The following is a 15,641-nucleotide window of genomic DNA, read 5'->3' on the forward strand; positions in this document are numbered from 1 at the left end:
TGTTGAAATTTATCATTTAATATACAGTGTGTGTCTACGACCCGGGCTTTTATAAAAACTGATGATAATATGCTTCGTTAACAATCGTTTGCACGTATTAGTAAATCATAATTATGTTAATTAACGCCACAATTAAATTTTCTAAATCCTCAACTTAAATGTAGTAGACGTACTGTGTAATTGTCGTAATTCATATCGTTTATTCACTTGGTACAAGGCATGTCGTGGTACGGGGGTGAAAAACTGTGATAGCTAGCGTAGAATGTATTGTTGTCCTTTTCAATGCGTTTGTGTATGGAGGTTTTAAATTAGCTGAACAGTTTTTTATTAATTATTGACGTTACAATTTCAAAAGTCTTTACGTCGGGTTGTCAAACTACAAAAGTAAATTATGTCAAATGTGTTATTCGTTTTTATGCAAAATGGTTTACGATGCACGGGAATTATCCGATAAGCTTCTAATTTACGGCGAAACACGCGGAAATGCAGCTCACGCCTTAAGACTTCCCAAACAGAGAACATCCACACAACGCTCGAGTAATAACAGCGGCTCTACAGCGAGTGCGTGATAATAAGCCGATAGTTCCTGGTCAGCCTGAAGGGGCTATGAACGCAATTGTGCCAGTGCAAGTTGAAGAAAGGATTCTGAGTCACTTTAGGCAGAATAAACAGAGTTTAGCTGAATTAAATTTAAATGATAGGTTAGTATTTAAGTTTTGTTGAATTTGTAGATAATAAAGTTTTTATCGAACATGTACAAGTGCTTTTAATTTGCCGTAGTTATCTTAAGTGCAGTTATACTTGTATCGCTAACTCTTGAAATAGATACCTACTCTACATAATAATCAAAGTATCTGTTGACTGACATTTACACCTAGGTACTTGTCAAATTACTGTGCTTTACATTTCTGGCAATTAAAATTTTGTTAGAAAGTTAACAAAGTCTAAAATTTAGTTTATAAATAAAATTAATATCATGGTTACATTATAAATATACGTTATATTAACCTCCTTTAAAAAAAGCCAGGGTTGTAGACACACACTGTATTTTAGATATAGACGAGAACTTAAAACGTTTTTTGTTTCAGCCCATTCATATTTCCGTTCGAATGTCGTCACTTATTGTTCTACGTGTTGTCGTTCGACCGCGACCGCGCGCTACAGAGGCTAATCGAAGCGGGCGGCGAGCGCGGAGGCGCGGCAGCGGCGGGCGGCGCGGGCGCAGACACGGAGCGCGTGGCGCCGCGCCTCGACCGCCGGAAGCGCACCGTGCAGCGGCAGAACGTGCTGCGCCAAGCCGAACATGTTATGCACGAGTTTGCGCACTCTAAAGCGCTGCTCGAAATTCAATACGAAAACGAAGTGGGCACCGGTCTCGGCCCTACCCTAGAATTTTACGCGCTCGTCTCGCAAGAGCTCCAGCGCGCAGACCTTGATCTCTGGCACGGTAGCGAAAACTTTAAACAGAAGCCGCACTCGTTCGGCGGAGAAATAGTGAAGAGTCAGCCGCCCATGGTGACCGACCGGTCGTCCGCAGAAGTGGCGGCGCGGCTGGCGTCGTCCGTGCGCGACGCGCTCAGCCTGAACGAGGAGCGGTCGGCGGAGCCCTCGGAGCTGGAGAAGGAGACGTCGATCCCGTCGCCGGCGCCCGACGCCACCTTCGTGTCGTGGCCGTGCGGCCTCTTCCCCCAGGCCATCGGCCGAAACGCGCGCGCGTCTCATCTCTCCCGTGTCAAGGCCAAATTCCGCTTTTTAGGCAAATTCATGGCTAAAGCTGTAATGGATTCACGAATGGTACGTTGTTTGCATATTAACCCTTCGTATGCCACTGTCAAACATTTGCTAAATTTAATTTAATTTGTTAATAAAAAATGTGCTGGAATAGTAGTGTGTGTTGTGATGCAGGTGGACATCCCCCTGTCGGTGTCGATGTACCGCTGGGTGGTGGGCGAGGAGCGGTGGCTGAGCCTGAGCGACGTGCGGCACGTGGCGCCCGAGCTGTGGCGCTCGCTGTGCCGCCTGCGCCGCGTGGCCGAGCGCGCCACGCTCATCGACGAGGACGACTCACACACGCCCGAACAGAAACAACACTTGGTAATAAACATACACACACACACACACACACATTTGTACTACACTCTTAGTAACTAAGTTGAATTTGGTGCATTTTTAACCCCCGACGCAAAAACGACGTCTGTTTGTCTGTCTGTGTGTGTGTGTGTCTGTCTGTGGCATCGTATTTTTAGATAGATTTAGATTTTTTTTTTGTCTGAAAGCTGAGTTAGTCGGGAGTGTTCTTAGCCATGTTTCATGAAAATCGGTCTACTATATCGCGGTCGGGGTTTTTTTCAAAATTTTAATTTTGTGGTTATTATAGAAGGATGTAAGTACACCGCAAAGACTAGTTCGTGGTGGAATTGGATGTTCTTTATATTATGCAGTGCAGAGCAAACATTACATATGGAAACAACCCTCCTATAACTTGAATAAATAAATATTTATAGAGCACTAGTAATAAAGTGGTGGATGCCGTTACAGATCAGCAGTTTGGAGTTGGACGGGTGCCCGATCGAGGAGCTGGGCCTGGACTTCATCCTGCCGGGCGACGGCTGCACGGAGCTGCGGCGCGGCGGCCGCGACCTGCCCGTCACCGCGCACAACCTGCACAACTACATCACACTCGTCACGCACTGGCTGCTCTACGAAGGTACCCACAATCAACAACATTCACAAACACATTGTCATTCTATATAAATACGAACTTGCGCGAATCCTCAACCCAGGGTTCGTCTAAGAATCTTCTATGAACTTGACCCCGAAAGGACGGACAAATTGTGAGAGTGTCTATAAATGTTACGATATTTTTATACATATAAGAAATAGACGTTAACCACACTCTTTAAGCCTAAGACTTTAATTTAACTGTCGAATACTAAAAGATCAGATTTCAAAGCTTACTGATTAATAATTTGTTTTACAGGCGTGATTCGTCAACTGGAAGCATTCAAAGAAGGATTCGAATCAGTATTCCCATTAAGTAATCTCAAAATATTCTACCCAGAAGAGTTGGAGCAAGTGTTCTGCGGGAGCCCGTCAGGTAAGATCTTTTGTAGTCAAGTTGAAAACAACAGTTTCAAACAGCCTTAGGCTTGTCCTTGTTATTTTGATGGTTGGGATTCTCAGGAAGCACAAATGAATTGTAAGATAAAATGATGATGTTGTATTGTGACAGGCGGTCGCGAGGTGCGGTGGGAGCCGCGCATGCTGGGAGAGTGCATCCGGCCCGACCACGGCTACACCGCCGAGTCGCGCGCCATCCGCATGCTCATCGACATCCTCGCCTCCTACAACCGCGACGAGCAGCGCCTCTTCCTGCAGTTCGTCACGGGCAGCCCCCGTCTGCCCACTGGAGGTAACTTCACCGACACTCCCCGAGTTATTATCTATTTTATCATCATAATAAGGTATCCATAACTAATATGTTTTTGTGCAGGTTTCAAGGCCCTGAATCCGCCTCTGACGGTGGTCCGCAAATCGCTGGAGTCGTCGCTGGACCCCGACGAGTACCTGCCGTCGGTGATGACATGCGTCAACTACCTGAAGCTGCCCGACTACAGCAACGCCGAGGTGATGCGCGCCAAGCTGCGGCTGGCCGCCTCCGAGGGCCAGCACTCCTTCCACTTGTCCTAAACGTTCTCCTCCGCTCTCGACGTCTACGTTTCGCCGGTGATCCGCCACCCTCCACACTCAGCAATGCCGCCATCCGTTCGAGCGACGCGTGGCTCGCGTGTTACTGTGTTCGTACCCCTGATGGGTACGGTGTGTGCGTCGCGTGCAATCCGATTCAGGGCATACAGTTTTTGTGCAATCAGAGTGACTATATTTACCCTTCGTTACAGACACTAAAAGTGCTGTGCGGACCTTTATTATTATCATTTTGTTTTCTTCTTTGAATTCTTTTTTTACAATTGATATAATTATACTATATTCTGTGTTAACGTAATGTGATAGCTTTGTATATTTCTTTATCGGCTCTATAGGGAGACTAACGACTCTCGATATAGTAGTATATGAATGTGTGTGAGGTGATTCTGCGCGACAAGTGATGAGCCGTGTTGTCGGACGCGTGTGATGTGTCGCGGCGGAGCCCGCGCTCGCGCCCGCCCCCGCCCCCGCCCCCGCCCCGCTACCACCCTTGCCGGAGACCGCGTCGCCTGTACCGCCGCACTGTTATATCATAGTTATATATAATATAATAAGCTCCATGTCTGAATGACGTCTGGATTTATCCTTCAAGAATCAAAAGTTAAAATAGCATTTATTACCAAACGGTGTATGTTTTCATTATCATTTAAGTTTCATTAAAGAGTAAAAGTGCAAAATTTTAATATGTAACGATTTCAATAAAAACATGTAAACATATTGAATCAATTACGTGTTTTATTTGCGATAGCTAACAGATAAATTAATGAATGTGAAGGGATCAACTGTCAGTAAAAGGAAAAAAACATTTATGCACCGGACTTGGTGACTTGGTAATACTGCCAGGGAGTATTCGCAGCGTAGTCTGTGGGTGGGATGGGTCGTGATAATGGGATTACAGGTTGATTACAGGCATCATTATTATATATATTTTCTCCTAAAGTAAAGGTCGAAGACCTGATTCTCACCGATCTTGATATTTTTGAGTTATCTTAATGAAGAGATAAAAATATGTACCAATAATTTCCACACCCATTTAATACGGAAGAATAAATGAAAACAGTTTAACACCCTGAGTGTAACAGAGTAAAAATGTAGCGCTCCCTGTAGCCTTACCGCGTAGTTTTACCAGTTGAACCAGACTGCTTTTTTGTACGAAACCAGACGTGACAACTGTTTCGACGGAGCCGGAGCTATTTCTAGAATGTTTGCCCTTCGGGCATCTATAGGTCCTAACAAACCTAACGAGCTAACCTACCTATTAGTCCTTACTATCAGTAAGTATATTGGGAAGAAAATTCGTACTGGTAAAACTACGCGGTAAGACTAGAGGGAATAGCCTGTTTTTTTTTTCAAGAAGTTTCAGTTCCTCGAGTTCAGACAATTTTCTTTAAATGTCACATTAATTTTTACCGTCTATTACTAGCCGACCAACCAGTCTGTCCACCCAGGTGGACGGTTAGTATTTTTTTTTCGTAACCAACCACCCAGTTTGTTGGTTGTTAATTTTTTTTCCTCTCTGTCCACCTGGTTGGTCGTTGATACTTTTTTTCCTGATTGACTACCTGGTGGTTTTTTCCAATATAATTTATTCCTAACTGACTACCTACTTAGTTATTTCTCAACCTAGCCTCGTGTCCCCGACCATAGTAATAGTTATTATACTTACAACAATAGCAATTGGACATAATAATAGCAAAATATAATTGAAAAAAATAATACCTAGCTTGATTGAAATATCTATATACCTACCTATTTAAGAATAGAATAAAATTTTATGTTAAAATACGTTCATTTTATTGTTACAATTTAATCAAAGACACTTAAAACCATAAACTTTACAATTGCCATTGGCGATTTCATGATATTTACAATATCTTGTATGTGGTACAAATTAAAATCTGTTAAATTATCTTCGGCATCCGCTACTTCTTGACCAAATTTGTTCTGGGTGAAGGTGAAAGTCGCAGGCTCGTGTTTCAGGCGACAAATACAAGTTGTATTTGTAAAGGATTTGAGCCTTAAATAGGTTGTTGATCTTGCCAAGTTAACTGGTTTGTCAGTTAGTAATAGTCGTGCGTCCAACGGCCACACCGATCATAAAAATTGGTCGGTTAGTAACAAATTTTCATATTACTAACCAACTAGGCAGGTTGTCGGTTACGAAAAAAAAATACTAACCGTCCACCTAGGTGGACAGGCTGGTTGGTCGGCTAGTAATAGACGATATTTTGGAATCTAGTCGCAATTACCACTCTTTTTAGGGTTCCGTAGTCAACTAGGAACCCTTATAGTTTCGCCATGTCTGTCTGTCCGTCCGTCCGTCCGTCCGTCCGTCCGTCCGCGGATAATCTCACTCGACCTACACCTTACAAAAGTTCAACATAACCTAAACCGGTTCTACTTACTCTGAAGCCTCATGTTGTTTGTACACTGTTAGTTTTCTAGTTTTCACTGTCTCAATATGTAGACACTTAAATTTTATTATCAATAATTACATTGACTTTTAAATTGATAGATTATTTATTTGGCTATGTCACTGTGCGCTACATGACCGGTCTCTATGAGATCTCGGGATGGACTATAAACAAGATAATTAATTCCGACGAGTGCGTCATACTGGTAAAGTCTTTAAAATGGAATTTACTGTAATGTCTGCAAGGTGCTTGTTTCTATGGCACAGTGACGTTAATATCGCATTATCAACTTAGCTTCCACTACCAATCAGGTTTACGTTGTGGATTTTCCTCTTAGCCGGTTTCATTTTTCCTTGTTGTTTCGTATTATCTTGTATCCAATTTTATATTTTTTCGAAACTACGTCAGAAGGGATTGGCAGTGTAACCGTTTCTGGGGAATGACAACAGCTAATTCTGTTTTTAGAATTCATTGGAATTCCTAAATCTGCTGCCATAGGTATGGTGTTCAGAAGTACGATAGGGGTCAGCCGTGTGCTTTTTTGTCACGGTAAAATAATCTCTGTAATGTTTATGAATGAATGTGTTTGCTTCTGCTTTACGCCTTTACTTTTATTCCAAAATTGAATGACATTTTATGAGTGCAAGGTGGGAGGGAGGAGGGGGGGGGGAGGAAGTATATTAGCACGTGGCTATTTACCTTTTTAACTGGCAAGTTTAAAAAAAATCGCGATTTCAAGTCTCATCGCCGTCATACAGTCCTACGAGTGATCAATAAAAGTAAATAATATCCTTTTAAAATCTTTAATTTAATTATTAATTTCATTGTGGTGCTTACTATCCAAATGAAACTTACACGTATCCACGCAAAAAAAATGATTTATTTTATAAGTCAGATAACCCTCAATATCCTCTTAATTAAAGTTAAAAAACATTGAAATCGGTTTGATCAATTACTATTAAGTATGTTACATCTAGTGTCGTGTATTAAGAATGTCAGAGTTTTATAAATTTTATCATGATTAGTCATAGAATTAAAATGCATAGTTTTTTTTGTGAAAGTTAAGTATGGTTAATATTAAAGTCAGATTAGGCTAATACATATTTACAATTAAGCTCATTATTAATGTCTACTTTTCAAAACAACTAGCAACTGTGAGCATCTCTTTAACGGCAATGTAACAATTATTCAAGATACAATAACAAATAAAGTCACATATATAATTTAATTTCATACATATAATAAACTAATTTAATACGTCATTAATTAGTTGCTAATCAATCAAAGTCCAACTGTGCAATACGTAATTACGTCACATTTAAACACCCTATAATAAAATTACAACTATACTAGTAACTATGCGGATCTATGCATTACGAGTTTTATATTTAAATATTACATCATTTTTAAATATGTTGTGTAGAATGATTTTGAACAATGAAAAAACAATAAGTATATTTTTTCACCAAACAACGAATTAATTAATTTAGCAAAATGTTTGAATTAAATTACTACCTACCGAGAATGACTAATTAAAAACAAACTAATTAACATTAATTGAATAACCATTTAGAGACATGTCTAATCATTCATGTTTAATATGTATGTGAGCGATGTTACGGATAAAAGTAAATCTTTAACCATAAATACAAGTGCAGTTCATTCCACAAGAGTGCGCCCTGTAACAAAAGCAAGAAAAATAACTGTAGCCTACTAGTATACTCCACAGACCAACATTTGTTCTGCGACTTTTAAAAATAACGTGTATTTTGATTTTATTACCCTTAAGAAAGTTTTTACTAAGAGGTAATGTATTACTAATTTTGTCTAAAGCGTGACAGACAACGACAATGACAACAATAATGGCGTAATTACGTGAAGATAATATTTATTTTGTATGAAAATAATATAAATTAACACTTCAACATTTTTGAAAGTCGCTGAACAAATGTTGGTCAGTTTAAGGAGCCTACAGCAAAATTTTTGGCTTTTGTTACAGGGCCCACCCGGTGAACCCTTCAAAATATGACAGCGGTATTCATAGTGTCCATGACAGCGAGCTCGTTGGCCGAGCTCACGATGGTCTGCGCGATATACTTGGGCGGCATTCCGTACTGCTCGAATATGAACTTGTAGCTGTAGTTCTTTGCGCCCACTACGCGCACCGCGTGGCGGAGGATGGCACATATGTGCGATAAGTTCGCGGCCTTTTTTTGGCTGCTACGTATCTAAAACCAAAGGAAAAATAGACGAATAAGACAATTGCTACAACTTTACTGGTAGGTACCCTCATGATGATACATTTCTGTTATCCTTTATAGGGACATAGGGCTCTCAGAACAATTCACTTTATGTTACGGTCTTGAGCGACTACTTTCAGCCAACTCAACCGAGTCTTATAAAATTAAATTAAAATCCTAGATTTAGCACCCTACAAATATTCAAATAATTTATAGTATCAACAATTTACATAAACTTTAAAGGTTGCCACAGTGAGGCGAAACGCTGATAAACACACATTAAATTTCCTTTTTCGGCGATAATGCGTAAAGTGAAGCCCTCGTCATTTAAGGGGATCCCCTCCAACATCAACAAGGGGATTCCCTACCATGTTGAGTTCAAATGGTTTAACAGCTGTATATATTCTTCCATGAATACCTACTCACTGTTTTAAATAATCATTAATTTAATCATTTTAGACCGATCCATAATTATTTTGGTATCTCGTATGTGCCAGATTATAGTTTAAGGTGATCATGATAGAAAAATATGAATTTCCACTTACGCTGGACATTTCTGTAGTCTCGGTATCAGCTCCTTCTTCTTCAGCAACAACAGTGCATTCCTCACGGAAGCTGCGGCCACGACGGACGGGTACTCCGAGCAGAGGCTCTTGTTCACCATCAGCCCGCAGAGGCAGAGGAACGTGGTGGCCACCTCGATCTCGCCGGGCCGCTCATGGTTGCACCTCCACGCGAAGTACCAGATGTAGTCTTGGGGCACTACTGGTAGGAGAGGAAATTTCTGTACAAAACAAAGAGTACATTTTATAACTATAATAAACTGATAAAATAAGGTGACGTTTGTTGATGTTGTGTTAAGGACGGATCAGGGTTTAGTGCATTACGTCAGTGAGAAAGGTATTTTTTTTTGTATTATTTGAAAAATTAAAATCATTAACAAAAACAGATTTTAACTTGCAACCTTTTCAGAACACTGATCAAACAAACTTCACGGAACTCATAAAAAAACCGGCCAAGAGCGTGTCGGGCCACGCTCAGTGTAGGGTTCCGTAGTTTTTCGTATTTTTCTCAAAAACTACTGAACCTATCAAGTTCAAAACAATTTTCCTAGAAAGTCTTTACAAAGTTCTACTTTGGTGATTTTTTTCATATTTTTTAAACATATGGTTCAAAAGTTAGAGGGGGGGGACGCACTTTTTTTTCCTTTAAGAGCGATTATTTCCGAAAGTATTAACATTATCAAAAAATGATTTTAGTAAACCCTTATTCATTTTTAAATACCTATCCAACAATATATCACACGTTGGGGTTGGAATGAAAAAAAATATCAGCCCCCACTTTGCATGTAGGGGGGGTACCCTAATAAACAAAAATTTCCCATTTTTTATTTTTGCACTTTGTTGGCGTGATTGATATACATATTGGTACCAAATTTCAGCTTTCTAGTGCTAACGGCACAGACCAACCCCTATAGACATCTATTACAAGACGACTCGCGGTGGCCAGCCTTCCTAGTATTTGCACTGATATAAGCGCGGGCGCTCGCCGTGCCCGATCAGTATCGACCAAGTAACAGACCCGAAAGCAGCGCGTGTTTTTCGCACAAAAAAATTGGAAAAGGGTATTTTGATGCCTTAAAGATGTCCACCTGTAGTGTGAAATGGTGTGGAAAGGTAACAAGAAGCTCAAATTTAAAAACAGACGGCATTACATTCCACAAATAAGTCATATTTATAATTTATTCAGAGCCGGCATAGGTCAACTTACATTGGCCACTTACGCGTCAGTAGAGGGACAGTCATACTTCTGTCCCTTTTCATCTGGCGCGACTGCCCGCCGTCCTTGAAACGGCCAATCACAGCGCGCTTAACACATTCCCCGCCCGCTCCTCGCACCCCAAACACTGGTGACTCGTATCGCGAACCAAATATACAAGACTGCCACTCTATAGGAGGTTCTCTGTGGCTAACGGTTACTGAGATTATCCGCGGACGGACGGACGGACGGACGGACGGACGGACGGACGGACGGACGGACGGACGGACGGACGGACGGACGGACGGATGGACGAAACATGGCGAAATATAAGGGTTCCTAGTTGACTACGGAACCCTAAAAAATCAGGATACATACCAATCTAGCCAATATGACTTTCTCCGCTTCCAGTAGCCTCTGGTGCGTAAAGGCATGGTTGGCGTCACAGAACTATATCAAGATTTAGTTCTGTGGTTGGCGTATTTGACAAGCTTGGACGCAGGAGTCAGCGGCCCGTGGGGCTTGGTCACAATCCAGTAGGCCGCCGCGAGAATCAGTTGTATGTTCTCCAGCGTCTTATGCCCATGATCAAGAAACTGGTCTTATAAGGGTTCTGTTTTTCAGAAGTATATATGTAGTATAGGTACATACCAATCTAGCCAATATTACTTTCTCCGCTTCCAACAGCCTCTGGTGCGTAAAGGCATGGTTGGCGTATTTGACAAGCTTGGACGCAGGAGTCAGCGGGCCGTGGTGCTTGGTCGCTATCCAGTACGCTGCTGCGGCCACTAGCTGCATATTCTCTAGCGTCACGTTGCCGGTGGCCAGCACGGCGTCCAGGTACCACACCGCAGTTTGAATGGTGGCTGGGTTGCCGTCTACGCCCTAGGTTGAATTCGATTGTCAATGACAATATCATTATGGAAGTAAACTCGAACTTAGTTACTCGTCAAACAATAATAGGTTCGTAGTTTTAACTACAAAATGGATTATTTATCAAATATCTAATTTAATCATTTGATATAGAAATAAAACTATGGAAACGGATTAAATCGCGTATAATGAATTTAAAATTCATCCCGACCTTTAAATCCGTTTCCATAGTTTTATTTCATGAGTAACTATCGCGGTAACCGAAGACAACATTATAATATAGCTTTATTAAGACCTTGAAGATCATTTTGGTGTTTAGCGTTAATCTTGATTTTGGAGCAAATAATTCAATCCATATTACACTAATCATAATCACCAAGATCGAAATCAAAACCATCACAAGATGTGTAAATCTGAATCAGCACCGCGATAGCAATGGACGCTGGTTCGTTTACAGCCGCGGCCAACTGGAGGCCTGCCCACTTGCCGTAGCCGAATGGCATTTCTGCGACGCAAAACGAAAACGAAACGCCGCTAAAGGTAGTCTGGATCTGTCGCGCCCATACGCAAGAGCGATAGAGATAGATATCTACGAGTGTTTCGTTTCGTGACCGTTTCGTGAGCGTTTGTGTCATTCGGCTACGTACCCTGGCAGGCAATTATGGTCGCGCGATAAATGATAAAACATCTGGCCGTCCCTATCGCACTTACTAATAGTGCGATAGGGACGGCCTGATATTTTATCGTCTATCGCGCGACCATGCTACCGGTGCTGGTCACGTTTTCTTAGTACATTGCATTTACATATTTAGGTTTATAACATGTCCCTATCGGGCTCATTGTATTTAGATAGGAAATTATATGACACATACATTTATTTTCATCAGCCAGATGATAACGCCAGCTCTCGTCTCACTCTTCACCCGCGGGAGCGCCGCTGTTTTCCTCTCGGCTTGTAGAAGATATGATAGAATTTCACCTGCGTAATCTCTGTCCATATTAGCCATGTATGATTTCAGTGCTGTAAATAAAATAACACAATATGATTTTAATAGAAATCCAAATGATCTAAATAGGAAAAAGTTTAAAAAAAATTGTTATTAATCATTTTTAACCCCCGACGCAAAAACGACGGGGTGTTATACATTTGACGTGTCTGTCTGTCTGTCTGTGTGTGTTTCTGTCTGTGACATCGTAGCTCCCAAACGGATAAACCGATTTAGATTTAGTTTTTTTTGTTTGAAAGCTGAATTAGTCGGGAGTGTTCTTAGCCATGTCTCATGGAAATCGGTCCACTATATCGCGGTCGGGGTTTTTTTTTTTTTAATATTAATTTTGTGATTAGGTTATGCTACGTACATAAATCAGGTGTCTGCATCCTCTCTCTAACTGTCTGATTGAAATTCAGTCTCCGTTTCACTCTATCATCCACCTTTTCCCGATTTTCCAGCGGCGTTAACCCTTGCAGTTCCCTACTATGAGGTCTCTTTAAGCTTCGCTTGATATTCTTCACCCTGGCTGGAACTAATGTGTTAAGGGCCGGAGTGCTTGCTGACATCCGCCTCTTATTAGCAAGGCTGTCTTTATCAGTGAAATATATTTCCTTTTCATTTGATTCATTTTCCTCATCACTGCTAACAGTAATGACAGTTGGCTCTGAAACTCTTCGCTTATCATCTTGGTAAGCAACAAAATTAAAGTCCAAATATTCACATCCCCGTTGCATTGTTACGAATTTTGTGTCAATTTGAAAAGGACTTTTCAGTCTATCCACGATGCTTTTGTTTTTTGCATTGCTTGGTCCAGCCACGCAAAGCAAACTAGAGGGCACATTTTGACTGAGTCCATTAGGGCCAGCTAATGTATTCAATGGGGGTCTCTCGCTTATTTTTTAAGCAAGTGGTTTGGCAGAGCTGGCAGGGGTGGCAATGGTAAAGGAATCCTTGTTTTCGCTTTTACATTTTCTTTGTCTTGGTATTTATCCATATTCGACTTCAGTGAAATCACCTTACACAGCTTCTATGAACACTTGTTGTTTGGTTATCTTATTCTTGTTTTATAAATGTTATTGCACTATAACCTGCAGGCACGAGTCACGGCCAGGGTGACCGTTATTCGCCGTGTTTAAACTGAAGATGATTTATGTCGGGTAGCTTCATAAAACTCGTCAGTCTCTTCACATCGGGTATCGTCTACCGTCTTTTCTCTCACAAAACTAATTTGTACATCTTGAGTAGATCACTGTAGGTATAATGTCAAGCGTCAAATAATGTATTAAATACCTAATGAAAGATTATTTTAATAACTTAAATGTTACATTTCTAAATAATAATGCGGCAAACTTCGTTTATTTGAAGTTGTGATTTGACCAGTTTATTTTTTAAATAAAAGGGCATTTCATTATAAAATGTAATGTTCATAATAGGCATAATTAATTTGTACTATCACAGTTTCGTTTTCTTTCAACTCCTTATTTGCCAAAAGTGGCACTGACGCTTTAGTAGTTGCATGCGCTCTGCCTACCCCTTATGGGATACAGGCGTTTTTATGTATGTCATAGAGTAGTAATAGAAACAGAGAGAGCCTCACTGAAGACCGGCTGTGACCCTACAATGGCGGATTTTATTTAATTCTATTTTATGGCTTGGTGGCGGAACCTTCAAGCCAGCAATGGCAGACGGTTAGCGATATGCAAACACGATTTAAAATCAAAATAATTATAATTCAGGTCAAAAGAAAATCAATTCTTCATTTAATTTATCATAAATTAATTATTTCACTTGAAACTTAGAAATATCTTGTTTTTAACAAATAATAATGACTCTGTGCACCGTGTGCAAACACTATTTAAAAAAATACTGGTCACATTCTTGTTTTGCAATTTGTTGGTTTATGATTATGAACATTAATGAATATTGTGATTTTACGTATAATAACTTGATAACGTATTAATTTACGCATGAAAAGTTACTCCGTACTTTTTTTCTTTCGATAGGTGTCATTTTTACAAAGTTTGACAACGCATGTAGGCATATTTTCTTATTTTTCTTTAGATATTTTCGCCACGGGCGCCTCGATCCGACTGACAGGAGATTAGTGGATGAGCTCATAGACAGAGCTGTCAATGTGGATGATAGAATCCTTAAACAAAGGATACTATAGACCAGGGATGTAACGGAGCTCTGCTTCTGCTTCCGTTTCTGCGGAACTTCCGTTTTGTTTTACACATCCGCTTCGGTTCCGGTTCTGTTATTTTTCAAACGGAAGTTATAGCGGATGTCGAAACCTAGCGCGACGGTGGGACATGAGCGGCGTACATCAAAGACCAACAGGTTTATACCTGTCATTCGCTCATCTCTCCGCTGCCACGTGTTGCGATACTAAATATCAATCGCTTCATTCGATTTTCGCGCCAATGTTTTGTCCTGTCCACCTAGTTCTGTAGCAAGTGAACAACTATTCAGTGGTGCAGGGCTTATATCTACGATCCCCTTAGAAGCAGACTGCAGGAAGATGAAGCTGCCAAGCTTTTGTTTATTAAATACAATTTACCTACCTACTTATTTTAGAATCACTTCATTTAATTTAAAAATGTAATTGTGTGCTAACAATTACACATATAACTTTAACTGGTTAGTTTTGGATTGTATTATACCTAACGGGTAACTTTTCTTTCCGTTTCTAAAACCTTTTACGGCATAAAAAAGGTTGATTATTCTTATGTGATTTTTAGTGAGTAAACAACTAAGGTGATTTTAATTTTTGGATTGTATAAGTAATATTCCAAGCCAATTCTTAGTTCATAAACACCTAAAAGTTCTAGGTAATTTAGTTATTTTTGGTTTATGTAATACCTATGTGGTATTTTTCTTTTCATTTTTAACATCTATAAGTTCCGCTTCTGGTTCCGGTTCCGCTTCTGCTTCCGTTAAAATAAATTCTAAACTTCTGCTTCCGCTTCCGCTTCCGTTAAAAGCACTTCCGTTACATCCCTGCTATAGACTAGACAGCCAAATAATAATACCACTACCGAACGAGATGGTCACATACAAATTATAATAAGAGTGACAGAGAGCAAAATGTTATTTTTTGTCTTTGTCATAGTTTCACTTTTTCGCCGCTGCCACAAACGAGTTTGTGGCAAACAATAAGGACGTGACTTGTCAAGCTTATTATCCGCCCAAATTACGTAGGTTGTTTATGGTAAACTGTCAGCCATTTTTAAAGTGATTCTTAAATTCGCTCCATTATTCTATATCTGTCCCTTACGGGTGTACGCTTGTGTCAAGTCTAATGAATCACAGTTTTTTTAGTATTGAGCGTTACGTCCGTATAATATTAGGTCCATGATGTATGTATGTATTTTATTTTATGTAACATGGTTCTAGTTCTAACACATGGAATACAAATATAAGTATAAGTACCTAAGTAATAAAAATGAATGTTTATAAGTCATAAATGTCATAATCCAATGAAAATATGCAAACAAAATTCTTGCTAATATAATTATCTAAAATAAATAAGAATATATAATAATGTATGATGCCATTTAAAGCTCTGTTTGTTGAATAAGGTATTTATTTTTATTAAAAACTGGGACGGGTAGTTAGGCGCATAAAAACTAAACTGTATTTCAATAAAAATAAATATA

General features: G+C 40.1%; 2 protein-coding genes across 8 annotated transcripts in view; one reads left to right on the forward strand and one right to left on the reverse strand.

Moving 5' to 3' along the window:
* Window positions 1–4,431, forward strand: part of LOC125241886 (E3 ubiquitin-protein ligase TRIP12) — a 113,416-nt gene extending 108,985 nt beyond the window's left edge. For all 7 annotated transcript variants that reach the window (XM_048150571.1, XM_048150578.1, XM_048150576.1 and 4 more), the window contains exons 33-38: window positions 1,089–1,794; window positions 1,906–2,094; window positions 2,539–2,707; window positions 2,981–3,097; window positions 3,233–3,412; window positions 3,494–4,431. In XM_048150571.1, coding sequence (XP_048006528.1) covers window positions 1,089–1,794; window positions 1,906–2,094; window positions 2,539–2,707; window positions 2,981–3,097; window positions 3,233–3,412; window positions 3,494–3,690 — 1,558 coding nt within the window. In that variant the 3' untranslated portion in view covers window positions 3,691–4,431. The remainder of the gene's footprint in view (window positions 1–1,088; window positions 1,795–1,905; window positions 2,095–2,538; window positions 2,708–2,980; window positions 3,098–3,232; window positions 3,413–3,493) is intronic.
* A 2,594-nt stretch (window positions 4,432–7,025) lies between these two features.
* On the reverse strand, window positions 7,026–13,771 carry LOC125241933. The gene is made up of 5 exons (XM_048150645.1): window positions 12,350–13,771; window positions 11,863–12,011; window positions 10,769–11,002; window positions 8,905–9,143; window positions 7,026–8,347 (listed from the first exon to the last, which is right to left on the reverse strand). The coding sequence occupies exons 1-5, from the start codon at window positions 12,714–12,716 to the stop codon at window positions 8,275–8,277; spliced, it is 1,062 nt and encodes a 353-aa protein (XP_048006602.1). The 5' UTR covers window positions 12,717–13,771; the 3' UTR covers window positions 7,026–8,274.
* Window positions 13,772–15,641: the final 1,870 nt, after the last annotated feature.

The sequence above is a fragment of the Leguminivora glycinivorella genome, chromosome Z (assembly GCF_023078275.1).
Source record: "Leguminivora glycinivorella isolate SPB_JAAS2020 chromosome Z, LegGlyc_1.1, whole genome shotgun sequence".
NCBI lineage: Eukaryota > Metazoa > Arthropoda > Insecta > Lepidoptera > Tortricidae > Leguminivora > Leguminivora glycinivorella.

Bases quoted from the DNA above. Each gene is read 5' to 3' on its own strand.
- LOC125241933 (XM_048150645.1), bottom strand. From the start codon at position 12,716: ATGCAACGGGGATGTGAATATTTGGACTTTAATTTTGTTGCTTACCAA. The intron at 11,003-11,862 runs GTATGTGTCATA...AATTCAACCTAG, and splicing joins TCTGGCTGATGAAAATAAAT to GGCGTAGACGGCAACCCAGC. The intron at 9,144-10,768 runs GTATGTACCTAT...TGTTTTGTACAG, and splicing joins AAGTAATATTGGCTAGATTG to AAATTTCCTCTCCTACCAGT.